Source organism: Callorhinus ursinus, unplaced genomic scaffold, assembly GCF_003265705.2.
Source record: "Callorhinus ursinus isolate GAN/ISIS: 27379988/994484 unplaced genomic scaffold, GSC_fseal_2.0 scaffold8, whole genome shotgun sequence".
Classification (NCBI taxonomy): Eukaryota; Metazoa; Chordata; class Mammalia; order Carnivora; family Otariidae; genus Callorhinus; species Callorhinus ursinus.
In genome coordinates, this window is record NW_027397070.1 from 60,692,416 (window position 1) to 60,715,740 (window position 23,325).

The 23,325-nt window shown below is 43.5% G+C and overlaps 1 protein-coding gene across 1 annotated transcript in view; it reads right to left on the minus strand.

The window, feature by feature from the left end:
• The window catches only part of RPS6KA5 (ribosomal protein S6 kinase A5), a 177,802-nt gene that overhangs the window by 20,214 nt on the left and 134,263 nt on the right, over window positions 1-23,325 (minus strand). The window contains exons 8-12 of the mRNA XM_025869468.2: window positions 7,777-7,927; window positions 4,465-4,626; window positions 2,695-2,820; window positions 2,172-2,305; window positions 881-974 (exon numbers count right to left, since the gene is read on the minus strand). Coding sequence (XP_025725253.1) covers window positions 881-974; window positions 2,172-2,305; window positions 2,695-2,820; window positions 4,465-4,626; window positions 7,777-7,927 — 667 coding nt within the window. The remainder of the gene's footprint in view (window positions 1-880; window positions 975-2,171; window positions 2,306-2,694; window positions 2,821-4,464; window positions 4,627-7,776; window positions 7,928-23,325) is intronic.

Sequence of the window (23,325 nt, forward strand, 5' to 3'; positions counted from 1 at the left end):
GGTAGAGAACTGGGCCATGGCCTACCCAGGACATGGTGTTACAGCAGCACCATGGAGACAGCCCAGGACGGGAGCCCAGGTTTTCCCGACGAGACACTCACGGCCTTGCGGTGTGACCACAGACAAGTCTCATGACCCTTCTCAGTCTGTTTCTTCTTTGTTAAACTTAGGGTAAGCCGCATCCAGGACTGGGTTTGGCTCTTGTGCTTAGCATGTTGTCTTAAGTAGGAGCGTGTCATCTCACCCAGTCCCAGGGGGAACAGTAACTGTACCGGAGCAGTTTTTGTCATGGAAGGTGGCAGTGGAGGGGAGAGGAAGAGGCATGGACCTGACACAGTGGCAATCCTCCCACGTGCAGAGGTACACACTTCTGCACTCGGTTCCTGTTGGAAAGCAGGACCAGGAGAGGAGGGGACAGCATGACCTGGGCCCCTGGAGTAAGATGAGATGAGCAGCTTTGCCCTTCTGCGTCGCCTCTCTTCTTTAGCTTGCACTAATTAGGCTTACAACTCTCTAAGTTCTATTCCGGAAGTGAAAGAAGGTTGAAGGCTGGTAACTAATGGACTACTGAGAACTATCCAGTGATTAAGCTACGGTGGGCAGCAGCTGAGTGGGTGACAAGCAGAGTGCAGCTTGTGACAGCGCCACCGGCCCCTGCCCCTCTCTCCTCCGTCCACGTCCCATGTGCCCACTGCTGAGGGAGAAGAGCGGACGTGAAAGGATGCATCGGTTTGGGGGAGGGGTAGGAAGTTTCTCTGCCTTCTCTAGGGGCTGGGTATTCTCCCACATCCCTGACTCTGACCCTGCAGCACCAACAAGACTGGTAAAAAGTAGAACCCTCTATGTGAATCAGAATGCACAGAAAAATTGTGTCAAATACCTGATCGTGAAAAACTTCATGCAGCTTCACAATATTGGGGTGTCCTTCACAGAGCTTCAGAGCCGTGATTTCTTTCTGAGTATTGGCTTCCATCCTGCAAGATGAGAGCAGTTAGACTCCACATACATACACCTCTTCACCAAGTTCTTATGTCCGGATTGTCCCAACCCGAATTTTGTGTTTATTGACAGTGCATTCGGAATGTAACTGTCCAAGTATCAAAGTGAGGTCTCTATGATAGTGGTGAGTCATCTTACCCACCAGAACAAGTAATGCGTTATTCCCAAGACAATGATTATTTCTTTTTTTTTTTAAATTTTTTTTATTGTTATGTTAATCACCATATATTACATCATTAGTTTTTGATGCAGTGTTCCATGATTCATTGTTTGTTCATAACACCCAGTGCTCCATGCAGAACGTGCCCTCCTCAATACCCATCACCAGGCTAACCCATCCCCCCACCCCCCTACCCTCTAGAACCCTCAGTTTGTTTTTCAGAGTCCATCATCTCTCATGGTTCGTCTCCCCCTCTGACATACTCCCCTTTTCTTCCTCTCCTGTTATCTTCTTCTTTTCCTTTTTTCTTATAATATGTTGAGTTATTTGTTTCAGAAGTACAGATCTGTGATTCAACAGTCTTGCACAATTCACAGCGCTCACCGTAGCACATACCCTCCCCAATGTCTATCACCCAGCCACCCCATCCCTCCCACCCCCAACCACTCCAGTAACACTCAGTTTGTTTCCTGAGATTAAGAATTCCTCATATCAGTGAGGTCATGTGATACATGTGACAATGATTATTTCTGAATCAGAAGAGAGCCAGTCCTATGAAGAAACAGATGCCTGACTTGCCTGACATTTTGGTAACAGGAATACATAATCAAGGAGGTAATAATGAGTTACCGAAATGACGAGCTGGCTCGCAAAGCTACCAGCAAATTGCTAAGTCATTTCAGAAAAAAAAAGAAAAAAAAGTATTTCAGATCTGTAACTATTAGGAACAGCAACAGCTGCTAAGCACATCTGATTGCCGCTGCAACAGAAAATGTTCTCGCAGGAACCTCGAAAGCCTGTCACCCTATGATTTATGTCTCAGATGGATTACGTTTAACAGCAAACATCTAGTAGAGTCAGAAGGATAATGGATCAGGCTAATGAGCTGAATGGCTAAACCCATGGGTGAAAAAGCCTTACAAGAAACCATTGATTTTAAAATAAAAATCCTAATTTACAGAATTCATTGACCGGATGAATCCACACAAAACAATGCCAGACACGGTCCTACCTTTTGCTGATTATTTTGACTGCAAAGGCTTGGCTACTTTTTTTGTGTATGCACTTTCGACAAATTGAAAAACTTCCCTCTCCCAGCGGCTTGTCCTTCAGATCCAGGTCATAGTGCTGATAGAATGGGGAGTCCTGGTAAGAAACCAACATCATTTAAGTTAAGAAAATACTAGGAATGCAGAGGGATAAATAACATTATAGAGTAAAAAAACATTATTTATGTTAATAAATATGCATGGGATACATTTAGAATCTTCTAAGATTCATCTTACTTTTAGCTCATTTCTACTTTCATCTATATAACTTTTTAAGACATATTAATTGGCTATCGTTGTAAAAAGGAGTTCATTGAAATTGATGTGACTAATTCTCTAGGGCAAATATTGCTATTTCCACTTATTCATTTCCTAAAACTGCATCTTAGTCAAATGGTAAGTCTCTTATGTTCACCGGCCCTGACAATGTTAATTAGTGTTGGTATTTAAATGATAACTATGTCATTTAATTAACCACGTCTATACCTTCATCATTGCGCTCCTGGCAACATTTGTCACTCCAGGACGTTCAACTCCCATGTGAAATTGAAGAGGATCTATTACAGCTGCATTACGTTTGAACAGAATAGAAGGAGCAACAAAGGAATAGCCCTAAAAAAAGAAAAGAGTAAAGAATGAGGATTTGCAATTTCCCACGTTAGCACAGACCAGACTGTAATAATTTTTTTTCTAAAATCAAGAAAAAAGACTGAAAAACATTCAAATATGTGTTAAGGTGAATCTCATTTTATTTGTAATCTAAAATGCAAGGTTATTTCAAATCAATAGAAAGATGATTTTCAGAAGGAGAGAATGCCATCTTCTGGTAGAATTAAACCAATTCAAAAGTAAAGACAGAAAAACCTTCTTTCCTATTCCACCCCCAATATCTGACTCACAGCTGTAATTCTTTTATTTATTTACTTTTTAAATTTAATTTAATTTTATTATGTTATGTTAGTCACCATATAATACATCATTAGTTTTTTGATGTAGTGATCCATGACTCAATGTTTGCATATAACGCCCAGTGCTCCGTGCAGTACGTGCCCTCCTTAATCCCCATCACCGGGCTACCCCATCCCCCCCCCCCCCCCCCCTCCAGGACCCTCCGTTTTTTTCCCGGTTGCCCCCATCCTCCCTTGTTTCGTCCCCCCCTCCGCCTCCCCCCCCCTTCATTTTTCCCCTCCTTCTCCTAATGTCCTCCACGCTATCCCTTATGTTTCACAAATAAGTGAAACCATATGATAATTATCTGTCTCTGCTTGACTTATTTCACTGAGCATAATCCCCTCCAGTCCCATCAGAAAGGATGAATACCCAACTTTTACATCAACATGGATGGGACTGGAGGAGATCACAGCTGTAATTCTTCTGCATTGCTGATAAAAGTTCGCTTACAAACACAACTAACTTCTCAAAAGGGTAGAGTTTAAGGTATTAAACAAAGTGGTCCAAGGGCTCTTGTTTATTTTTATTCCAAAGGCTATAGTTTGTTTCTAATTTAGCAATTATTTGGCTCATTATCCTTCCTCAGACTAAAAATTTTAAATTGAGTTTTGGGAAAGAAATAAAATCAAATGTCAGAACGATGTGCTGAACCAAAAGCGGTATAGTGATAGATGATTAATCTGTTCAAGCTGGAAAATTCATTAGTTTGAAGAACAGTTTTTAGATATCTACTCTGTGCTCAGTCATGTGCTAGATGTTAGTGTCATTAAGGTCCAGAAACACAGCCCAGGTGACCAGATTAAGCCATACTAATGGGATACTTAATGAGGGTCAAGAAGGGAAGCTCTGACGCCATTTAAAAGTTAGAGTATTGCAAGTCTGAGGAAGATCTTTTTCTAAGTATAAAATCTTTTCTAAATCTTCAGGAGTTAGAAAGCAGTTTAGGTTACTCACTGAAGATAAAGAATCAGATAACAGTTTTTATGAACTGAAGAAAATTTTATATGGATAGAGGTAAAATAAAGTAGTATTGTATTTTTCTATAAGAGAGCCTGAACAGAAATAAAATTTCAAGTAAGAAATCAGCACCGCTTTATATAAAAAAAAAACCACAGAAGTAATATCTACTATTTAACAGACCATAAGCTTCAGTTACTAATGTGCAGTATCTCTATATTTGATAATTTTGAAGAGATTAGAGAATCTTATTTTTAAGATGCCAAAAGCACTTTTCATATGGGAAAATTGATCTTTTTTTCCAGGGCACAGGTGGCCTCTGTACATGAACACGCTCCTGGAGATTACCTGAAACAGCCTCTCGGAGCTCTGGGGCAGTGCTGCGGGGGAGTAGGTGGGGTCCATCTCCGTGAACTCTTCTGCAAAGTTACTCACATCTAATTCGTCTCGGATGACTGGCTTAAATGGCGCGGGCACTTTTTTGGCAGCTAAATCATCCCAATTTATTTTCTAAAACAGAGAAAGAAAATTGGTACAAAGTAGAAACCAACAAAGTTGAAGTATTTTCTGAGAATTGTCTAAGAATAACAAAGACAGACTGGGGTTTTAATTGGTTGATAGGGAAAGAGCACATATCTCAAACCAATAATTAAAAAAATTTTTTTTTCTTTTCCCCCCAAGCACGAGCACATTTTCTGACTGCAGTTGATGGCTCCAGCCAACGCTATGTCCTAAAGATGAGATGGCCTTCTGTCACTGTGGGGTCTTGTGGTGTCCTCTGGGGGGCACCAGGTTATCCCTAGTCCACCGTTAGGCATAACAGAAAAATTACTTTTGTCCTGACCCTCTTGAGAAAGGTGTGAGGCCAGAACAAAACAAACTGAACTGTCATAAAGGGCCTTTCAATGCTCTATGGATATGAATATTAACTCTAAAGGAATATCCCTATTTTCTAGAGGCAGTGTTAAAGCGGCTCTCGGCCTATACTTGGTTTCCCTCCTGGTCATCTGGACAGATTAGACAATAAACACACTATAAATCATGTACTTGGTTATGTCTCTAAGTATAAATGATACTATCATACTGATGTGATCATCTTTTTTGCATTTACCTGTATTCTAGCTTTTTAAATACTGCTTCTTTCCCCCCATGCCAGTCGCTTACTGCTGATAAAGTGCTGTTTTATCTTACTCAAATTCAACTCTGTGCTCTATTTTCTTTGTGCTCCTTCTGTCACTTAAAACAACCTCAGATACTACTTACTGAATTGAATCCTACAGCTACCCTATTAACATATTTCCTCAAATCTAAGATGTCATCACTTATAGTGAGATAAACCATTATTTTATGTACCATTAAGAAAGAAAAGGCATCATCAACTAGAATGGTTACAATGTCCGTTGTAAGATGCATTCTGATTTCAGAGATGGTTGATGACACTGGCTAAGTTTAATCAACTAACATAAATGTTTTTATTATGCCCTCTTGTGGAGGGAATGTAGAAAAAAATCATTAGATTACAGATCATCACATTTTTCAGTTAGAGTGGGCTTTAGAGATCATTTAGCTCATCTCCTTTACTTGATCCAGATGGAAATTGAAGGCTGGAAGTAAGAACGAACCTTTTTCACTTAAACATTAGCTAGTGGAAAGGTCAGTCTCTTGATTTTCTAGTTAGTAGTGTTCTGTCCTCTGTGTGGCTCTAATGTTTTCCATTACAAGCATATGATTTGTGCTTGGCTATTTATACACACATTAAAAGAAACTTCTAGAGTAAAGGGGTAATTTAAAGGAATATGTTGTTATCAGGAGAACGTTTGGTATGTAGAAAACTGAATGCTATTATGCTCCTCTCCACCTTCTCTCCATTTAGGTCTTTACCAGTTGGAGTCTGGTCTTTCCTAAAGTGTCCTTGTTATTTAAAAAGCAAGGCAATTAAATAACCTAAAATTACTATTCCAAACTATAGAAAAGAAAAATTTCTCTAATATGAAAGACATACTGTAATATTCACAAATATAGGGAACCACACAGAAAAAGATCCTAGGGAAACAGGACTGAGGCATTTTGCTTGAGTACTTTCTTAAATCTTACCTTATTGCTAAATTTTGAGCCAGATTTCTCAAAAACATATTTGAAATAGTTTGTTCAAATATTAATCTTTGTAAGCCATGCTAATTTATGAAATGCACACACTGAGAAGTTAATTTTATTCCAAATGTATTTCTGTTATTGAACTTCCAAAAGAACATAGTAATAGATTTTTAAATGGGTTACAACTGAGAGACTGATGTTATTTTTTTGAGTATAGAAATAGAGAGGTAATTCTTATTCTCAGCCATTATTTGTTTCTCTATTTTTAAAAAACAATAGATGACATAAAGTTTACTCTACAGCAGAGCTTTTTCTTTGTTTTGTTATGCTATTTTCATTTGTTTTGGTGATAATACTGTAAAAACTCAGTTTGCAGAATAAAAATAAAACTTGGATGGTCCCTTTAGACCATGAATACTTAGAGGTCATGTTTGTTGAGGCGATGAAATTATTTAAAAGTCCTAAGTTCATAGGGTAGGTACCTGGGTGGCTCAGTCGGTTAAGCATCCGACTCTTTTCTTTTTCTTTTTTTTTTTTTAAAGATTTTATTTATTTATTTGAGAGACAGTGAGAGAGAAAGAGCACATGAGAGGGGGGAGGGTCAGAGGGAGAAGCAGACTCCCCGCCGAGCAGGGAGCCCGAAGGCATCCGACTCTTGATTTAACTCGGGTCATGATCTCAGGGTCCTGAGATGGAGCCCCTAGCTGGGTTCTGCGCTGAGCACTGAGCTTGGAGCCTGCTTGGGATTCTCTCTCCCTCTCCCTCTGCCCCTCCTACACCCCATCCCCTGCTTGTGCATCATGTGTTCCCTCTCTCTCTCTTAAAAAAAAAAAGTCGTAAGTGCAGGGTTTTAAAAACTGAGGTTATGGTGTTCCAGGTTGACCGCTTAGATTGAAATAACTAGCCAAGTTGGCCAACTTAACTTTTTTCCCCCCAGTTATCTAAAATTTTGGAGGTTTTTCTTTTTGTTTTTGTTTTTTTGTTAATAAATTGAGCAAACTAAGTTGAGCAGATGTATTGGTGCTCTGCAGAATGGCCTCATTAGGCTTTTTCAGGATAAGCAAAAAAAAAAAAAAAGAACAATTAATTCTATGTTGCAGATACACAACTGAGAAATAGGTAGATTTTTAATTGTCTGAGATCGCTCCTGAGGAAAGAAGGAAAAAATGAAATCATTGTCTACAAGGTGGAACACACTGGCAGGAATGGCTCAGGAACTGAGAGAAAAGTAAAAAATAAAAGCCTCTTTGGTCCAGATGCCTAAATTTCAAAATCGTAAATAGAAACCAATACTCAAAACTGGAACCAATAAGCTTAAGAAAGACTGAATACCATTATGGTCCTCCCCACTCTCACTTCACTTAGGGAGAAAAAGACCATTTAGGTGTCTCCAAGTAGAATTCTGATCTTTGGATTTTCCCCGTCATTTAAAAAAAAAGGTGCAATGTATGTGAAAATAGGGAGCAAAGATCCCCAAAAGGGACCCCCGTTCACTCACTTCACCAAGAATGCCAAGCACCCTGCAAATAGTAGGGCATATGAAACCATCTGTTCAATATATTTCACCTGAAAAAAGAGATGTTCTTTGATTTCATCCGCATCACGTGGACCACATCCCAATCTTTTCTTGGGATCTTTCATCAAAAGACGCTGAATTAGGTCTTTAGCTAAAGCACTCATTTCTTGAGGATATGGAGGCTCACTTTTTAATATTCTCCTGTAGGCAGATAAAACTTGCTATTAAAACAACCAGAGGATGAAGTTATAGTGACAGTATTCTTAGCAAAACAAGTATCGTGCAACACACTTTGAGCTATACGTGAAAAACGGAGCGAAAGTATTTAAAATGAGATACCATGAAATCAAATTTCTGAAACTTAAAAAAGCAGAAACAAAAAGTGTTGGATCATTTTTCAGTATAAGGCACTCCTAGTGGGAAGCCACCATCCCAAATATTTAACTGGAAAAAAACATATGAAGACTTGGGACTTCCCATCTATGGACTTGATTCTGATGAAAGATTTCCCAACGGAAACAACTCCTAATAAACTCAGGGAAGTCAATCCAGCCCTCAGATTCGAAAGGACAAAAGCAACTCCAACCATACCTGCCTCTCTTCTCCTTCCCTGTGTGCCAGTGAACAGCAGGGCCCAGCAGGAAGGGGGAGGGGAGGCAGGCCAAGCCAGAGAGTCAGAGCCACTTGGACATGGCTCCACTCCTAATATCTGAAATGAGCACCAGACCTGGGGCTTTTCATGGGATGGAAGCACCTGCTTCATTATCTGCTACTATAAAACAGGCAGGTGAGCCCTATAAGGAACTCAAAGATAACATCTACTATTTATTATGGAAGGTAAACAAGATAATCAAGGTTCTTGATGAAATATTTGAATTTATTCTAAGGTCATGGAAGAAACCAATCCAACCAAATGTACCTTTTGCCCCTGTTAAAAGGAAGATCAATAATGAGAAGGGATAATGAAGGGGACAAATTGAAATTAAGAAGCTTAACACGGTATACATGGAGATGAATAGTTATTCCTTTGTTTGGATTTGCAAAATGATTGCCTGGTGTGTATTAAAATATTAATAACCGTTATGGAACAAAATCAGATAACACGTTTGTAAAAGCACAGCCTGGTAAGAACATGGACTCTGGGGCCAGCCAGAATTCAAACTGGCTCTGTGGACTGGTGGTATGACTCTGAGATAGCTGATTAACCTCCTTAATACCACGGTTTCCTTAATCTCACGTGGGTATGGTGGCGCTTACACGGGTGAAAACATGATGAACAGGGCTTAGCACTGCCCTTGCGACGTAGCAAGTGCTTCACCTATGTGCGCTACCGTTAGACTCCCTCCTGCTGGAGCCGCCACAGAGAAAACCTTAGCCAGTCGCCACCAAGAATCAGGGAAATGATCAGTGGTTTTGGACTGAAAATTCCAGCAGTGTTGTTCATTTCAAATCTAATCCGACTTCTTGCACTCCATCCTGGGGACGCGAGGAAACGCTGGCAGAACAAGGGGAAAAAAATAAGCAGTACTCTTTCTTTTTGATTCTTTAGTACACGCCCATGGCTCACTGCTCGGCAGGGTTTTCGGCGTTAGAGACGATCCTCTCCTCAGATCAGGCACAGGCATATCCGGCAGAGACACTGGCCACCCTGTTTCTCAGGGAAGAGTAAGTACAGACTTTTCCATTTTCTCCACCCTGAATGTACTTTTTGCAGGCAGGACCTTCTTGTGTAAAAGCATCAGGCAACAGACACGCCGTTGCTGACATCCGCTTCTGCTGACTCGGGCTATGGAAATAAGCACTTCAGCCGCCACCGTCTGAGGGTACCGATCCTGCATGTCTGTTACTTCTTACACCCGAGTCGTTGGCCTTTACTGGAAGTCTACTCCGCACCAGGGAAAGCAACAGTCGGTCAGGTCAGCCGTGGCGGGTTCATCCACAAAAGGAGAGATGTAGAGAGAACAGGGTGGCCCCACCGAGATGCCAAACTGGAAAGAGGGGCAGAAAGAGACCCCGTGCACAACTTGGGGTGGCGGTCTGGGCACACAAACAGCGTCAGTGAGCTACGGAGGTGTGTGGCAGGTGCCAGGTGCCGGGCACTAGAGTTTTAGATGGGAAGACACGCAGTGGAAATGTGAAGGGATTTCTGAGAACGCGGCTGACGAGGGAACAAGAAGAATCGCCGGTGATGGCCCCGGAACTTCCCTTTGCGGGGAGAAGCTAACACGGCCAGAAGCAGTGGTGGGAGGTCCGGCAGGCAATGGCGAGCATCCACCCAGCTCGCAGGAGAGAACAGGGGCCCCGCAGAAGGAGACACCACAGCAGGAACACTTCTTAGGCTTCTTGTTGTCTTGGTACACAGAGTGGCACAGGGTTTGCTTAGTGCGTGGAGAGGTTCTGAAGCCTAATCCTGCAGAGAACTGTAGGGCCAGGAAGAGGGCCAGAAATGGAGTGGGTGGGGTGGTGAGGAGAAAGCCCCCAGCAGGCTTCAATCTTTTCTCCACCGGAAGATGATCTGGGATTTACCTTCCTCTTATGCTGTTTCCTTGAAACGTACTGCGCCAAGATAAATGTGAAATGACAGCTGTGCCTGGTTATTGCGAAGTTACCCCTGAGGGGTGTGAGCAGACAGGACTATTTAAAACTCAGAGAACTCAAGTTTCTGGGTGTTATCTCTTACCCCAAGGGTGTCCCTGGGCGGGGGGTGGGGGGTGGGGCGCTTGGAAGCTGTGCACGGGGGAGTTTTAAGATACAGTTCCTGTGCGGAGCTTCCCATGCTGGTGTGGTTTACACCCACCCACTTGGTCTCACCACTAATGGCTGAGTGTGTCTTCTGTGGGCTGGGAAGCCAGGAGGAGGTGATGGGAAGGACCGCTGATGAAGAGGTGTTTGATGTTGTCGTGCTCATGCTCTGTTTCCTGACCTGTATCTTCGAAAGCTAAGTAAAACTGGCGCCAGATTCCAGCCCACTGTGACCTGTGAGCGTGAATGCCAATCCGAAGCCTAGACTAATACAGTTGCACAGAATGTGCACTGCAGAAATGGGGGATGTGGGTGAAGGATGCTGGTTCTAGCTGGTGCTAGTCGTGACCATCCCAGAACACCCTGCAAGAAGAGCAGGGAGACATAGCTCAGGTGCGCTTCCCCTTTACCTTCAAATGTGCTTGATTTCTGAACTGGTAGTAGCCCAGAGCTCTTTCTTTTTAGCTTCAAAGGGAATCTGGGAAACTCCAGAAGAACTGCCATGGAGCAGGGCCCAAATAAACCTTAGAGCTCTCTGTAAAATCACAACAGGCTCTGCGTTGATATATCATGGTAAACACTTCTTGTGTTTGTTATCATTTAATCCATACAATAATCCTACCAAGGGCAGCGAGTATTAGCCCCATTTTAAAGATGAGGCAAGATTCCTTTCAAATAAATCAAGAAATATACATACCAATTAAAATTTTAAGCAGGTGTTTTAGAACATAGATGATTTTAGTATTTTTTCCAAGAATAAGCAAATAACAGAGCTAAGAAGATTTTGAAAAATAAAATAATTGGGAAGGATTCTACATGTTAACTACACGTTATGGTATTACATACAACTACACAGATGGTATTACAAGACAAAACTGTAAAACTGAGGTGCTAGCAAAATAAATCAACAGCCAAATCAAATGAACAGAAGAGACAACTTGAAAAATATCCAGGCACATACACAAAACTTACATTGTTTTTGAAAAGGGACCAGCCAACATCGGAAATGCCACATTGTTTGACAAATGTGTTGGGGAAACCAGCTATTTGGGAAATACTGAAACAAAGCAAGACCTATGCCTTATACCACAACCCGAAATAAACTCCAAATGGATTGAGGAATTACATGAAAAAAGAAAAATTAAATAAAATTAAATCTATAATATAAAAATGAATATACAATCTCATTCTATTCATGAATGTTATGTTTCTGAAAACCCTCTGTGGTCAAAGAAATTCACAACTGATGAGCTTAAGAATATATGGATTAAAGGGTGTGAACACCAAGACTAGAATTAAAACTGACGGGGAACAAGATGGATGGATGGTAGACACAGAACAAGCAAGGATGGTCAAATAGTCACGGGAGAATCATGGCGGAAGCAGGTAGGCGCGTATCCACTCTAAGAGAAATAACATTTTCATAATAAAATGTGGAAACAGTGAGCCTATGAAACATCGCACGTGTTTCATACGTTTACTAAAACATAATAAGGAACTGTCTCAACAATGGTATCGGGGCGATGGGCAATGCTCACTTTCCCTCCACTAGGGTCTCTGCTCAACTGTCACCTTATCAGAGCATCTTTCTCTAACCATCCTGACAAAATACCCAGCCTCTTCATCCCTCTCCTTTCTTTTTGCTTCATGGAATCTAAAGACTATTATATATTTGTCAATTAATTCTCTCTCCCAACTAAAATGTAAACTCTGAGGGAATAGGGACTCCTTTTTTTTAAAAAAAGCAATTTTCAGGGCGCCTGGGTGGCTCAGTCGGTTGGGCGTCTGCCTTCGGCTCGGGTCACAATCCTGGGGCCCTGGGATCGAGTCCCGCATCGGGCTCCCTGCTCAGCGGGGAACCTGCTTCTCCCCCTGCCTGCTGCTCCCCCGCTTGTGCTCGTGTGCTCTCTCTGACAAATAAATAAAATCGTAAAAATTGAAAAAAAAGCAATTTTGTTCCTTGCTTTTCTCCTGGGGCCTAGAGAACTGCTTAGCACTCAGCAAGCCCTCAACAAATATTTCCTGAATGACTAAATGTCTAATTGTTTTCCATTCATGATACCTTGCTCACTCAGGATCTTTCTTCCTCAGTTTCAACAGAGGCCTGCAGATAACATTTTTGCATTTTCACAGATGGCATGCCTTCTCTTGGGTTGTTTATTTCTACTTGCCCTCCATTTCAAAGTTCACAATCTTCCCTATTTCATCACTTAATATTGTTGATTCTCACTTCCTGGTTCCCGTGCAGTCCCAGAATTTCAGGATTACTCATATGCCTGCCTGAGTTAGGAGGAGTTTCCAGCCAACTTCACTTTAAATAGTTAAGAATACTGTGGTATATCTATTCAATGGTTATGTTACATAGCCACTGCAAAATTATGTTTACAGAGAGCCTGTAATTGGAGAATGTGTAAAACTTTAAGCAAAAACTGGAAGATAGGAAACTGTATTTCTAGTATGAGCACAATATATCAAAATATCAGCAGTGTTTGTCTCTGGGAGTTATTATGCACATTTTACACTAGAGTGAACATTACTTTTAGAATAGGAGCAATAAAATGAACTTCATTTACAAGATCACAAACCCACAGAGAACAGCACGCAAGCGTGGCAAGAAGGCCAGGAAGTCTTGAAGCTCCCATGAGTAGGCCCCTGTGGGTATTTCCCACCATCGGAAAGGCCCTCTTTTCTACCTTCAGCCTCCACAAAGCTTGTGGGTCCTCCCAGCCCGGCCCGTGCGGTCTCTCCATCCTGAATGGCTGCTTCCTTCACACTCCCAGTCCCCACGGGTCCGTGCTACCTCTGTACTTCCATAGCATGCATCTTATCACTCCACTAGTTTTCAAAACTCCCTGGTATTATGAATTGTCATCTGTTTATTCCCAATCTTCCCAGACAGTATGTAAGTTTTCCTAGGACGAGAAGTCTGCCTGTATCTCTCTCTTCTGCCTTCGGAGGTAAAAGTTACTCATCCGTCCCCCTCTTGTCTGCAGGCCAGCACTTCCCGTCCCTTACCTGCAATAAGCACCCGCCCCACTAGGATAGAAAACAGCAGGACAGAGTCAAGTGTGCGCCCTGGGAGAGCAAGAAGCAACTACCCAGGAGTCACTCTGTACTTGACCCCAGGCCCAGCTCCCGTAGCTCTGAGTCCTGAGGCAAGATAAGCTGTTTCTTCGTTTGTAAAGCAAGCATACAGAACTACCTGTCCTCCAGGGCTGTAAGGATTCCAGGACACAAGGTGTGTGACTTCTCGGCACAGAAGGAGGCTGGGGCACAGCTGTGCCCGGGTGAGCCTCGCCCTCAGTGCGGCTCGTCCCCAGGAGTGTGCCTGCTCTGAGACAGTGGATGCCCAGAGGGGACACCTCCCTTTGGCTGTCACTGCATTTCTCCTTGATCCACCTACCCCGTTATTTCCCTAGACCTTGCCAGTAAGGATCATCAAATGAGATTCTTTACCTACTCCTGCAAAATCTGTAACTCTGCTCAAACTCTCAGCCAGTAACTCCTGGGAGCCCCCAGGGCATGTCTAATGTGAGCAATACTCTCCTTCACTCTCACATCTCAGCATCTCTTTTCCTTCTTTTGCCTCACAAATTACCTGAGGGGCGCTCAGTCCTGTCATGGCTTCTGGAGCACAAGAGAGAACATTTCTGTTCCTTGGGTGGTTCGGGGAAGTAAAGATGTGTGCATGAGCTTGTAAAGATTTTGGTAAAAGAGCTTTCTTTTCTTTTCAACATACAGCATCTTCTCCCTAAAAGTGATGGATATGACTATGACCTTGCCTTGCCCCCCAGCCCAATGGCTAAGGCCTCTGGGAACCGAGCTGCTCTGGCTGGCCTCCTCCCCTTTGCACTCGAGTATGCCCAGTGCATCTACCAGACCGGTTTGTCAGACATGCCTGAACGTGTCTAAATCGCAGGGTGGGTGCAGTCTAGGCTAAAGCTGGGACCCCACTACACTGACTGTGGTTTTTGTTGGCAGATCTCATCCCCGTCCCTCTTCCCTTCCACTCTTTTCTGTGACCCAGACAATGCTCAGGAACCTTTTACTTCACCCACTCCATTATTCTGTTAGAGCACCTTTCCTTGGGACGCCTGGGTGGCTCAGTTGGTTGCACGTCTGCCTTCGGTTCAGGTCATGATCCCAGGGTCCTGGGATCCACCCCTGCATCGGGCTCCCTGCTCAGCCGAGAGCCTGCTTCTCCCTCTCCCTCTGCCTGCCGCTCCCCACTGCTTGTGCTCTCACTCTCTGACAAATAAATAAATAAAATCTTAAAAAAAAATAATAAAGCACCTTTCCTTAATGGGCAAGATGAAAGGGATGGGTGAGGGTGGAGAACCACACCTCGGGGGTTCCCTGGGACCAAGAGACTGCATGTGACAATAAACTAAGGCAGTATGGAGTCAAGAGAGGAGTGAAATGCAAAGAATTTCAAAGAGATTGCTAAATGGAAAAGAGCTAGAGTCAGAGCAAAGAGCTAGAGTACAGAGCCAAGATTATCTTCCAAAAGGATGAGGTCCTTCTGGGTAGGCCAGAGAGAACCACGAGCCCATAAAGAACAGTACGATTACTCCAAATGGAACTAAATGACTGAGTCATGAATGCAGAAGGCCACCTCCACAGCCTCTCCCGGTACGGACGAGGCTGACTCTTTCGACTTCAGGTTGACGGGACCAGTGGAGAACTGGCTGAGGTTGTAATCAGAGGGGGCAGTGAAGGGCCTAAACAGGGCCTCGCAGGAACAACAGAAGGCCAGGTCTCAGGGGGAGCACTGACAGACTGAGAAGCACCCCCAAATGCTAACCATTCTGATAGCGCCTCTGATGGGCTCTCCCCGTGGCTGGAAGGATTATTCTTACATCTTATTCAGGGCTCTAAACCCTCGACCCCCCTCGAGAGTGCTTCAGAGGGCAAATTAATAATACAGTATGATTCAGCTCCAACCCCACATGTTATGCAAGGGAAGCAGGAGTAAACTGAGCTAAAGGATGCTGAGAGGAAGAAAGATAGAAAGCTGAGAAGTATGAGTACCAAGGGCAGGGTCATTTCCACCCCGCTCCTCTCCTTGCTACACCCCTCTCATCACTGGACTCTACCTTGCAGCTGCTGCAATTGTGTCATGTGGAAGAATGTGTAGATGAAACCTATTGTGAGGAACATTAATGGACTTGGGGGTAACTAGGGGAAAAAACCTCCCAACACAGATGCTGCTAATGGGTACACAAATACCTAAAATGAGGAAGAAAAGAAAAAATGAATAGCACACTGGGAATCAAGAAGGCTTTATAAAATATGCTGATTAAGGATTTTATCATAAAAATGTAAGAAAGATATGAAAGCCGGGGGGTGGGGTGGGAAATGAGCTCTTAAAACAGGGTAAGAAATAATGATGCTTCTTATAGTTATTCTATGCATAACTCTAAAAGCAAGACATCTATAAGCAGACAATTTTAAAAAATACAAATGAGTTAATTCAAGGTGTTAATGACTAATCGACATGGATAGAATAAAAGAATCCAAGAGAATTACTAATTTAATTTTGCTTTAGAAGACTATACTATGACACATAAAATCAAGGCACTATAGTAATTACCTAAAGAGAGACACTCCTTGGGAGGACAATTAATCAATTAAGAAGTCAGTTACCTAACCCGGAGGTCAGCAAACTTTCTGTAAGGACCCATGGGAGGCACACCTCTAAGATTGTCTCCAACGATCACGGTCTCCCTGTAGTCACAGTAACCCCCTCATGTTAGTTCTTCCCTTCAGGTATGCGCAGGACCTAGTGACTTCTTTTTCTTTTATTTTTAAGACTTATTTATTAATTATTTTAGAGAGAAAGAGGGCATGAACAGGAGGAGCAGAGAGAGAATCTCAAGCAGACTCCACGCTGAGTACGGAGCCCGATGCCGGGCTCCACCTTACAACCTTGAGACCACGACCTGAACCAAAACCAAGAGGTGGATGCTTAACCGACTGAGCCACCCAGGCGCCCCTGACCTAGTGACTTTCTTATAAACAATACTGTGTGTAAAGGTGACAGGATGCCACTTTCACGATTAGGTTACAAAACAGCCCCCCCGCCCCCTTCCTGGAGACCCTCTCCATTCCCTTCCTGCCCGCACGTTTTGAGGAAGCAAGCGGCCAAGTCAGAGAGGCCCACTTGGTGAGGCACTGAAGGGTGGTCTTTGGCTGACAGCCAGCCAAGAACGGGGGCCCTCGGTCCAATGGCCCAGAGGAACCGAATCCTGCCAACAAACACACGTGCTTGGAAGCAGATCTGTTCCCAGGTGAGCCTTGAGAGAACTACAGCCCGGCCAGCACTCCGCCTGCAGCCTGTGAGTGACCCGGAAGTAGAGGGTTTAGTTAAGCTGTGCCCAGATTCCTCAGCCACGGAAACTCTGAGACAGTCAATGAATGTTGTTTTAAGCCACTGAGTTTTGAGGCAGTTTGTTACTTAGCAATGGATAAGGAATAAGCAATGTAAGGCCAGACAATAAATACTGTAGGCTTTGTAAGCTATGCAGGCTCTGGGGCAACTCTTCACCTTTGCTGCAGTGGTCCCCAAAGGAGCCGGAGACGATCCTCCAATAAAGGAGCATGGCTGTGTTCTAGTACAATTTTAGTGATGGACAGTGAAACTCAAATTCCATATAATATTCACGTGTCAGAAAATACTGTTCATCTTTTGACTTTTTCAACCACTCAAGAATGTAACATGGAATGTAAAAACCATTCAGAGCTCACAGGCCACACAGAAACAGGCAGAAGGAAGGGAGCTGACCTGCGGGTTGTAGTTTTGCTAACCCCTGACCAAAACTGTACAGCAAATATTATTATTATTTTGATAACACCGAGACCTGAACTTATATAACATTATGCTTATAACAGTACAATGAGACACATTAACAAAGCATATTTTACTGACGGATTGTGAAATGCCAAATGAACACCTCATGGCAAATATTTTCGACATTTCAAAGTCAGAGAAAATGAGGCACAATGCTGTCAGAGAGGACGGAAGAACTGCACACAGACCCTCTGTATCCTGATTCTCAGGTGAGGACACAGGATTCAAAGCCCCAGGCCAGTGAAGGACGAGGGGCGGCCAGAAGAACCAACAAGAGATACTAGAGGCGGGATGGACACCTTCGCATGCAGCAGTAACCCAGAGCCTGAAAGAAGGGGTTCTACACAGAAAGCGAATAAAAGCTAGCGGGAGACACACAAGTAAGAAAAGCACATGCTGTGTACATGAAATAAAAATAAGACAGACTCAGAAAAGCTAACAAAAGCTTTATCGTTAATAAAACTATCTTCAGATCCCTAAAGCAATGTCTGGAAGAAACATGGATATGTCCACTGGAGGATGGGACCAGCATCGACATGCAGAGGTTAGAGGAAGTGGATTTCAGCTTATGTTAAGGAGGCAGGATTTTATACAAGGAAGTTGTTCAATAATGGAAGGGGCTTCCCTGAAAGTACCTTACATGACTGGGCCATCCGCTCGTTGATGGCACTCACACAGAAGGGAGGGGACCACCGGGACCCTGTTGAAGGGATTCTTACAGCAGGGAGAAAGTTTTCCTCTCCTTCTAAATTCTTACTGTATTCTAAGATTTGATATACCAGAGAAACATTCTTATTCTGGTTTTAGGCTACCTAACAGTTACAGGCAGGTAGATAACTTGGATATGCTGTTATTTTGAAGCAGCTCAAGTAAAAGCTAGTCTAGAAAGGGGACGCCTGGGTGGCTCAGTCAGTTGGGAAGCTGCCTTCGGCTCAGGTCATGATCCCAGCGTCCTGGGATCGAGCCCCACATCGGGCTCCCTGCTCGGCAGGGAGCCTGCTTCCCCCTCTGCCTTGCCTGCCACTCCCACTGCTTGTGTTCTCTCTCTCTCTCTCTGACAAATAAATAAGTAAAATCTTTAAAAAAAAAAAAGTTCTAGAAAGTATGCAGCATTCAGGGAAGATCACAAACATGAAGAATTCAGTGATGAGAAAAACGCCTTGGCTAATTAAGACAGGGGACAAGATAATGATGCATTTATCAGAATGGTACATTTCTTTTTCCCTTTTTAAATTTATGTGTTTTTTTTTTTAATGGCAGGAGAGTTGACACAATGTTACATTAGTTTGGGGTGTGCGGCATAGTGAATTCAGCAAGTCTGTATGCTATGCTCTGCTCCTCCCAAGTGTGGCTACCCTGTATCACCACGCAGGATCACAGCACCACTGACCATATTCTCTGTGCTGTACCTTTCACCCCCATGACTTATTCATTCTGTCACCGGAAGCCTGGATCTCCCAATTCCCTTCACCTGTTTTGCCCATTCTATACGCCCCCACAACCACCAGTTTGTTTTATGTATTTATGGGTCTGTTTCTGCTTTGTTTGTTTGTTTAGCTTTTTAGATTCCACATATAAGTGAAATTATATGGTATTTGTCTTTCTCTGTTTGACTTATTTCACATAGGATAATACCCTCTAGGTCCATCCATGTTGTCGCAAATGGTAAAAATCTCATCCTCTTTTATGGCTGAGTAATAATATCCCATTGTATATATTTTGAATGGTGCATATTTTTAAAAGAACAGACTATGAAAGACTTTACACCAGGAAAGACAACCAGAATGATTACCCTGAAAGGAAAAGGTAGTGTAGGATAATTTAATTATTACACTGTTACAAATTTCAGTAACAACCAAAAACCATGTAATCATAGGTTAACACTAAGCTTTAAAGAAAATTAACAACATGACAAAATGGATAATTAATTGGTTAAAGGGCAAGAATCCTATTTAAGTTCTTGAAAAGTATGTTCTAGTTTCAAGATTTTAGACACCCCGATTCAGGCTCTTTCTCTTTCTAAAACCAGAATGCCAAATGATTGATCTAAAGGCAATAAAATAAAAGCACTTTAAATTTGAACATCACTTGGTTTAGAATACTCCTGCCATCATAATCAGCAATATATTACCTCCCTGTAGGCAGTCCTGTGAAGGAAAGAAAAACTGTAAGCAGACTGCTTGTGGACGTGGACTCAGAGAGTGGGGAATCAGTCAGAGGAGGCTCTATTTAATGCTGTCAGATTAAGGCTGCCCTTTGCACCTGTCACCATGACAGATATGACCTTGCAAAGGGACCCAAATGCTCAAGACCATGACCAAGTTTTCCTATAATTCTGAGGCATCTCCAAACTGTTAAGAGGCCCATTTAAAATAAGCAAAGTCATATTAAAAAATTTTAAGTTAATGACTTTAACAAGAAATATTACCGATCACTTTGGAATTAAGTAAACTGGAATAGTGAGAAATTATTTCCTTCCTAATCTGTCCTATAATAGGTATGTTTAGAAAAATTTAACAGTTTTATTAAAGTAAAACTGATGCACAGTAAACTTCCCACACACAAAGTGTATGCTTTGTTAAGTTCTGATGTATGTGTACACCTGTGAAATCATTGCCACAACCAAACAAAGGAACATACCCAACCACCCTCCAAAGGTTCCTGGTGTCCCTTTGTCGTCTCCTCTGCCCTCCCCCAGTCAACGGCCCCTCAATCAATTCCCACACTTGAGCCAGTTTACATACCCCAGAACCTCTTGAATGAAGGGGAAGGTGGGTTGCCTTCAGGAAGGACCCTGAAAATTTATACTGTGAATCTTTCTCCCGGCCTTCCCCGAAGGGGACTATAGCTTTTTATCAGAGGAACTGTTTATTGGCGAAAAGGAAATAACCAGACTTTCTGGGGACTACCAGACTCTGGCTCTGAACTGACACTAATTCCAGGAGACCCCAAACATCACTGTGGCCCACCAGAGTAGGGGCTTATGGAGGTCAGGTGATAAGTAGAGTTTCAGCTCCATCTCGTGGTGGCTTCAGTGGGTCCCTGATGCCATCCTGTGGTTATTTCCCCAGTTCCAGAATGCATAATCAGAAGAGACAGATTTAGCTGCTGGCACGATCCCCACATTGGTTCCCTGACCTGTGGAGGCAAGGCAATTATAGCGGAAAAGGCAAAATAGAAGCCATCAGAACTGCCTCTACCTAGGGAAATCGTAAAACTGAAAGTAATATAGCATTCGTGGGGGATTGCAGAGATTAGTGCCACCATCAGAGCCTTGAAAGACGTAGGAGTGGTGATCCCCAGCCACCCCCTTGCCTGTTGGGCCTGTGCAGAAGACGGATGGATCTTGGAGAGGACACCGGAGTATCATCAACTTAACCAGGTGGTGGACTTCAACTGCAGTGCTGTACCAGATGTGGTTTCGGGGCTTGAGCAAATTCACACACACACCCCGGTACACAGCTATTCATCCGGCATATGCCTTTTTCTCCATCACTGGCCGTAAGGCCCACCAGACGGAGTTGCTTTCAGCTAGCAAGGCTAACAATGTACCCTTACTGTCCTACCTCAGGGGTACATCAGTTCTCCAGCCCTATGTCCTAATTTAGTTGTTTTTGAGGCTCCTGATCACCTTTCTCTTCTGTATCACACATGATCTGTTATACTGATGACCTTATGCTGATTGGACCTGGTGAGCAAGAAGTAGAAACTACTCTGGACTTCTAGGGGGTCCAGCAGTATGGGGCATGTCAAGATACTATTTCCAAGGTGAAGGATAAGTTGTTGCATCTGACCCCTCCTACAATTAAAAAAGAGGGACGATGCCTAGCGGGCCTCTTCGGATCTTGGAGGTAACACAGTCCTCATTTGGGAGGAGGGCTCCAGCCTGTTTTCCAAGTGCCCTGAGAAGCTGCTGCTGAGTGGGGCCCAGAACAAGAGAAAGCTCTGCAGCAGGTCCTGGCTACTGTTCAAGCTGCTCTGCCCCTCGGGCCGTATGTTCCAGCAGATTCAATAGTGCCTGAGGTGCCAGTGGGAGAAAGGGAAGCTTTTAGAACCTCTGGCAGGCCCCTATAGGTGAACTGCAGTACAAACTCACAGGATTTTGGAGCAAAACCCTGTCATCTTCTGCAGATAACTACTTCCCTTTTGAGAAACAGCTCTTGGTCTGCTACTGGGCCTAAACAGAGACTGAACACTTAACCATGGGCCCCCAAGTTCCATGAGACCTGAGATGCCCATCATATATGGGGTGTTATCTGATCCATCAGCAGCACTCCCTCATCAAGTGGAGGTAGTAGACACGAGATGGAGCCTGAGCAGGTCCCGAAGGCACAAGTTACATGAACCAGCGACCCAGATGCCCAACCTCCCTGCTCCCGCTACAACGCCTCCTCTCTCCCAGTCTGCGTCTATGGCTTCATGGGTGGTTCCCTATGATAGCTGACAAAGGAAGAGAAGACTCAGGCCTTGTTTACAGATAGTTCTGTATGATATGCAGGCATCATCCGAAAGTGGACAGCTGCAGCGCTATAGCTCCTTTCTGGCACATCCCTGAAGGACACGGTGAAGGGAAATCTTCCCAGCAGGCAGGACTTGGAGCAGTGACCTGGATGTTCATTTTGCTTGGAAGGAGAAATGGCCAGACGTGCAATTTTACACTGACTAATGGGCAGTGGCCAATGGTTTGGCTGGATGGTCAGGGACTTGGAAGAAGTAAGATTAGAATATTGCTCAACATCACTCAGCATCAGGAAAATACAAATCGAAACTTCAATGAGATACCACCTCACACCAGTCAGAATGGCTAAAATTAACAAGTCAGGAAACGACAGATATTGGTGAGGATGCGGAGAAAGGGGAACCCTCCTACACCGTTGGTGGGAATGCAAGCTGGTGCAGCCACTCTGGAAAACAGTATGGAGCTTCCTCAAAAAGTTGAAAATAGAGCTACCCTATGACCCAGGAATTGCACTACTGGGTATTTACCCCAAAGATACAAATGTAGTGATCTGAAGGGGCACCTGCACTGCAATGTTTCTAGCAGCAATGTCCACAATAGCCAAACTATGGAAAGAGCCTAGATGTCCAACAACAGATGAATGGATAAAGAAGATGTGGGGTATATATACAATGGAATATTATGCAGACATCAAAAAAAATGAAATCTTGCCATTTGCAACGATGTGGATGGAACCAGAGGGTATTATGCTAAGCGAAATAAGTCAACCAGAGAAAGCCAAGTATATGATCTCACTGATACGAGGAATTTGAGAAACAAGACAGAGGCTCATAGGGGAAGGGAGGGAAAAATGAAACAAGACGAAACCAGAGAGGGAGACAAACCGTAAGAGACTCTTAATCTCAGGAAACAAACTGAGGGTTGCTGGAGTGGAGGGGGGTGGGAGGGATGGGGTGGCTGGGTGATGGACACTGGGGAGGGTATGTGCTATGGTGAGTGCTGTGGATTGTGTAAGACTGATGAATCACAGACCTGTACCCCTGAAACAAATAATACATTACGTTAATTTAAAAAAAAAAAGGAAAGAAAGGGAAAAAAAAGAATATTGGTGACAAGGAAGTCTGGTTGACAAAGATATATGAGTAAGAGGTACATGGTAAACCTCTCTGAATGGGGAAAAAAATGTGGAGATATTTGTGTCCCATGTGAATGCTCACCAAAGGGTGACATCAGCAAGGAGGATTTTAATAATCAAGTGAATAGGATGATCTCTTCCGTAGATACCAGTCAGTCTCTTTCTCCAGTCAACACTATCACCGCACAGTGGGCCATGAACATAGTGGCTGTGGTGGTAAGGAAGGAGGTTATGTGCGGGCCCAGCAGCATGGACTTCTCCTCACCAAGGCTGACCTGGCTATGACTCCTGCTGAGCGCCCAATCTGCCCGCAGCAGAGACCAACACTGAGTGCCCAATATGGCACCAATCCCCAGGGTGGTCAGCCGGTTACATGGTGGTAGGTTGATTACCTGGGACTGCTTCCATTACGG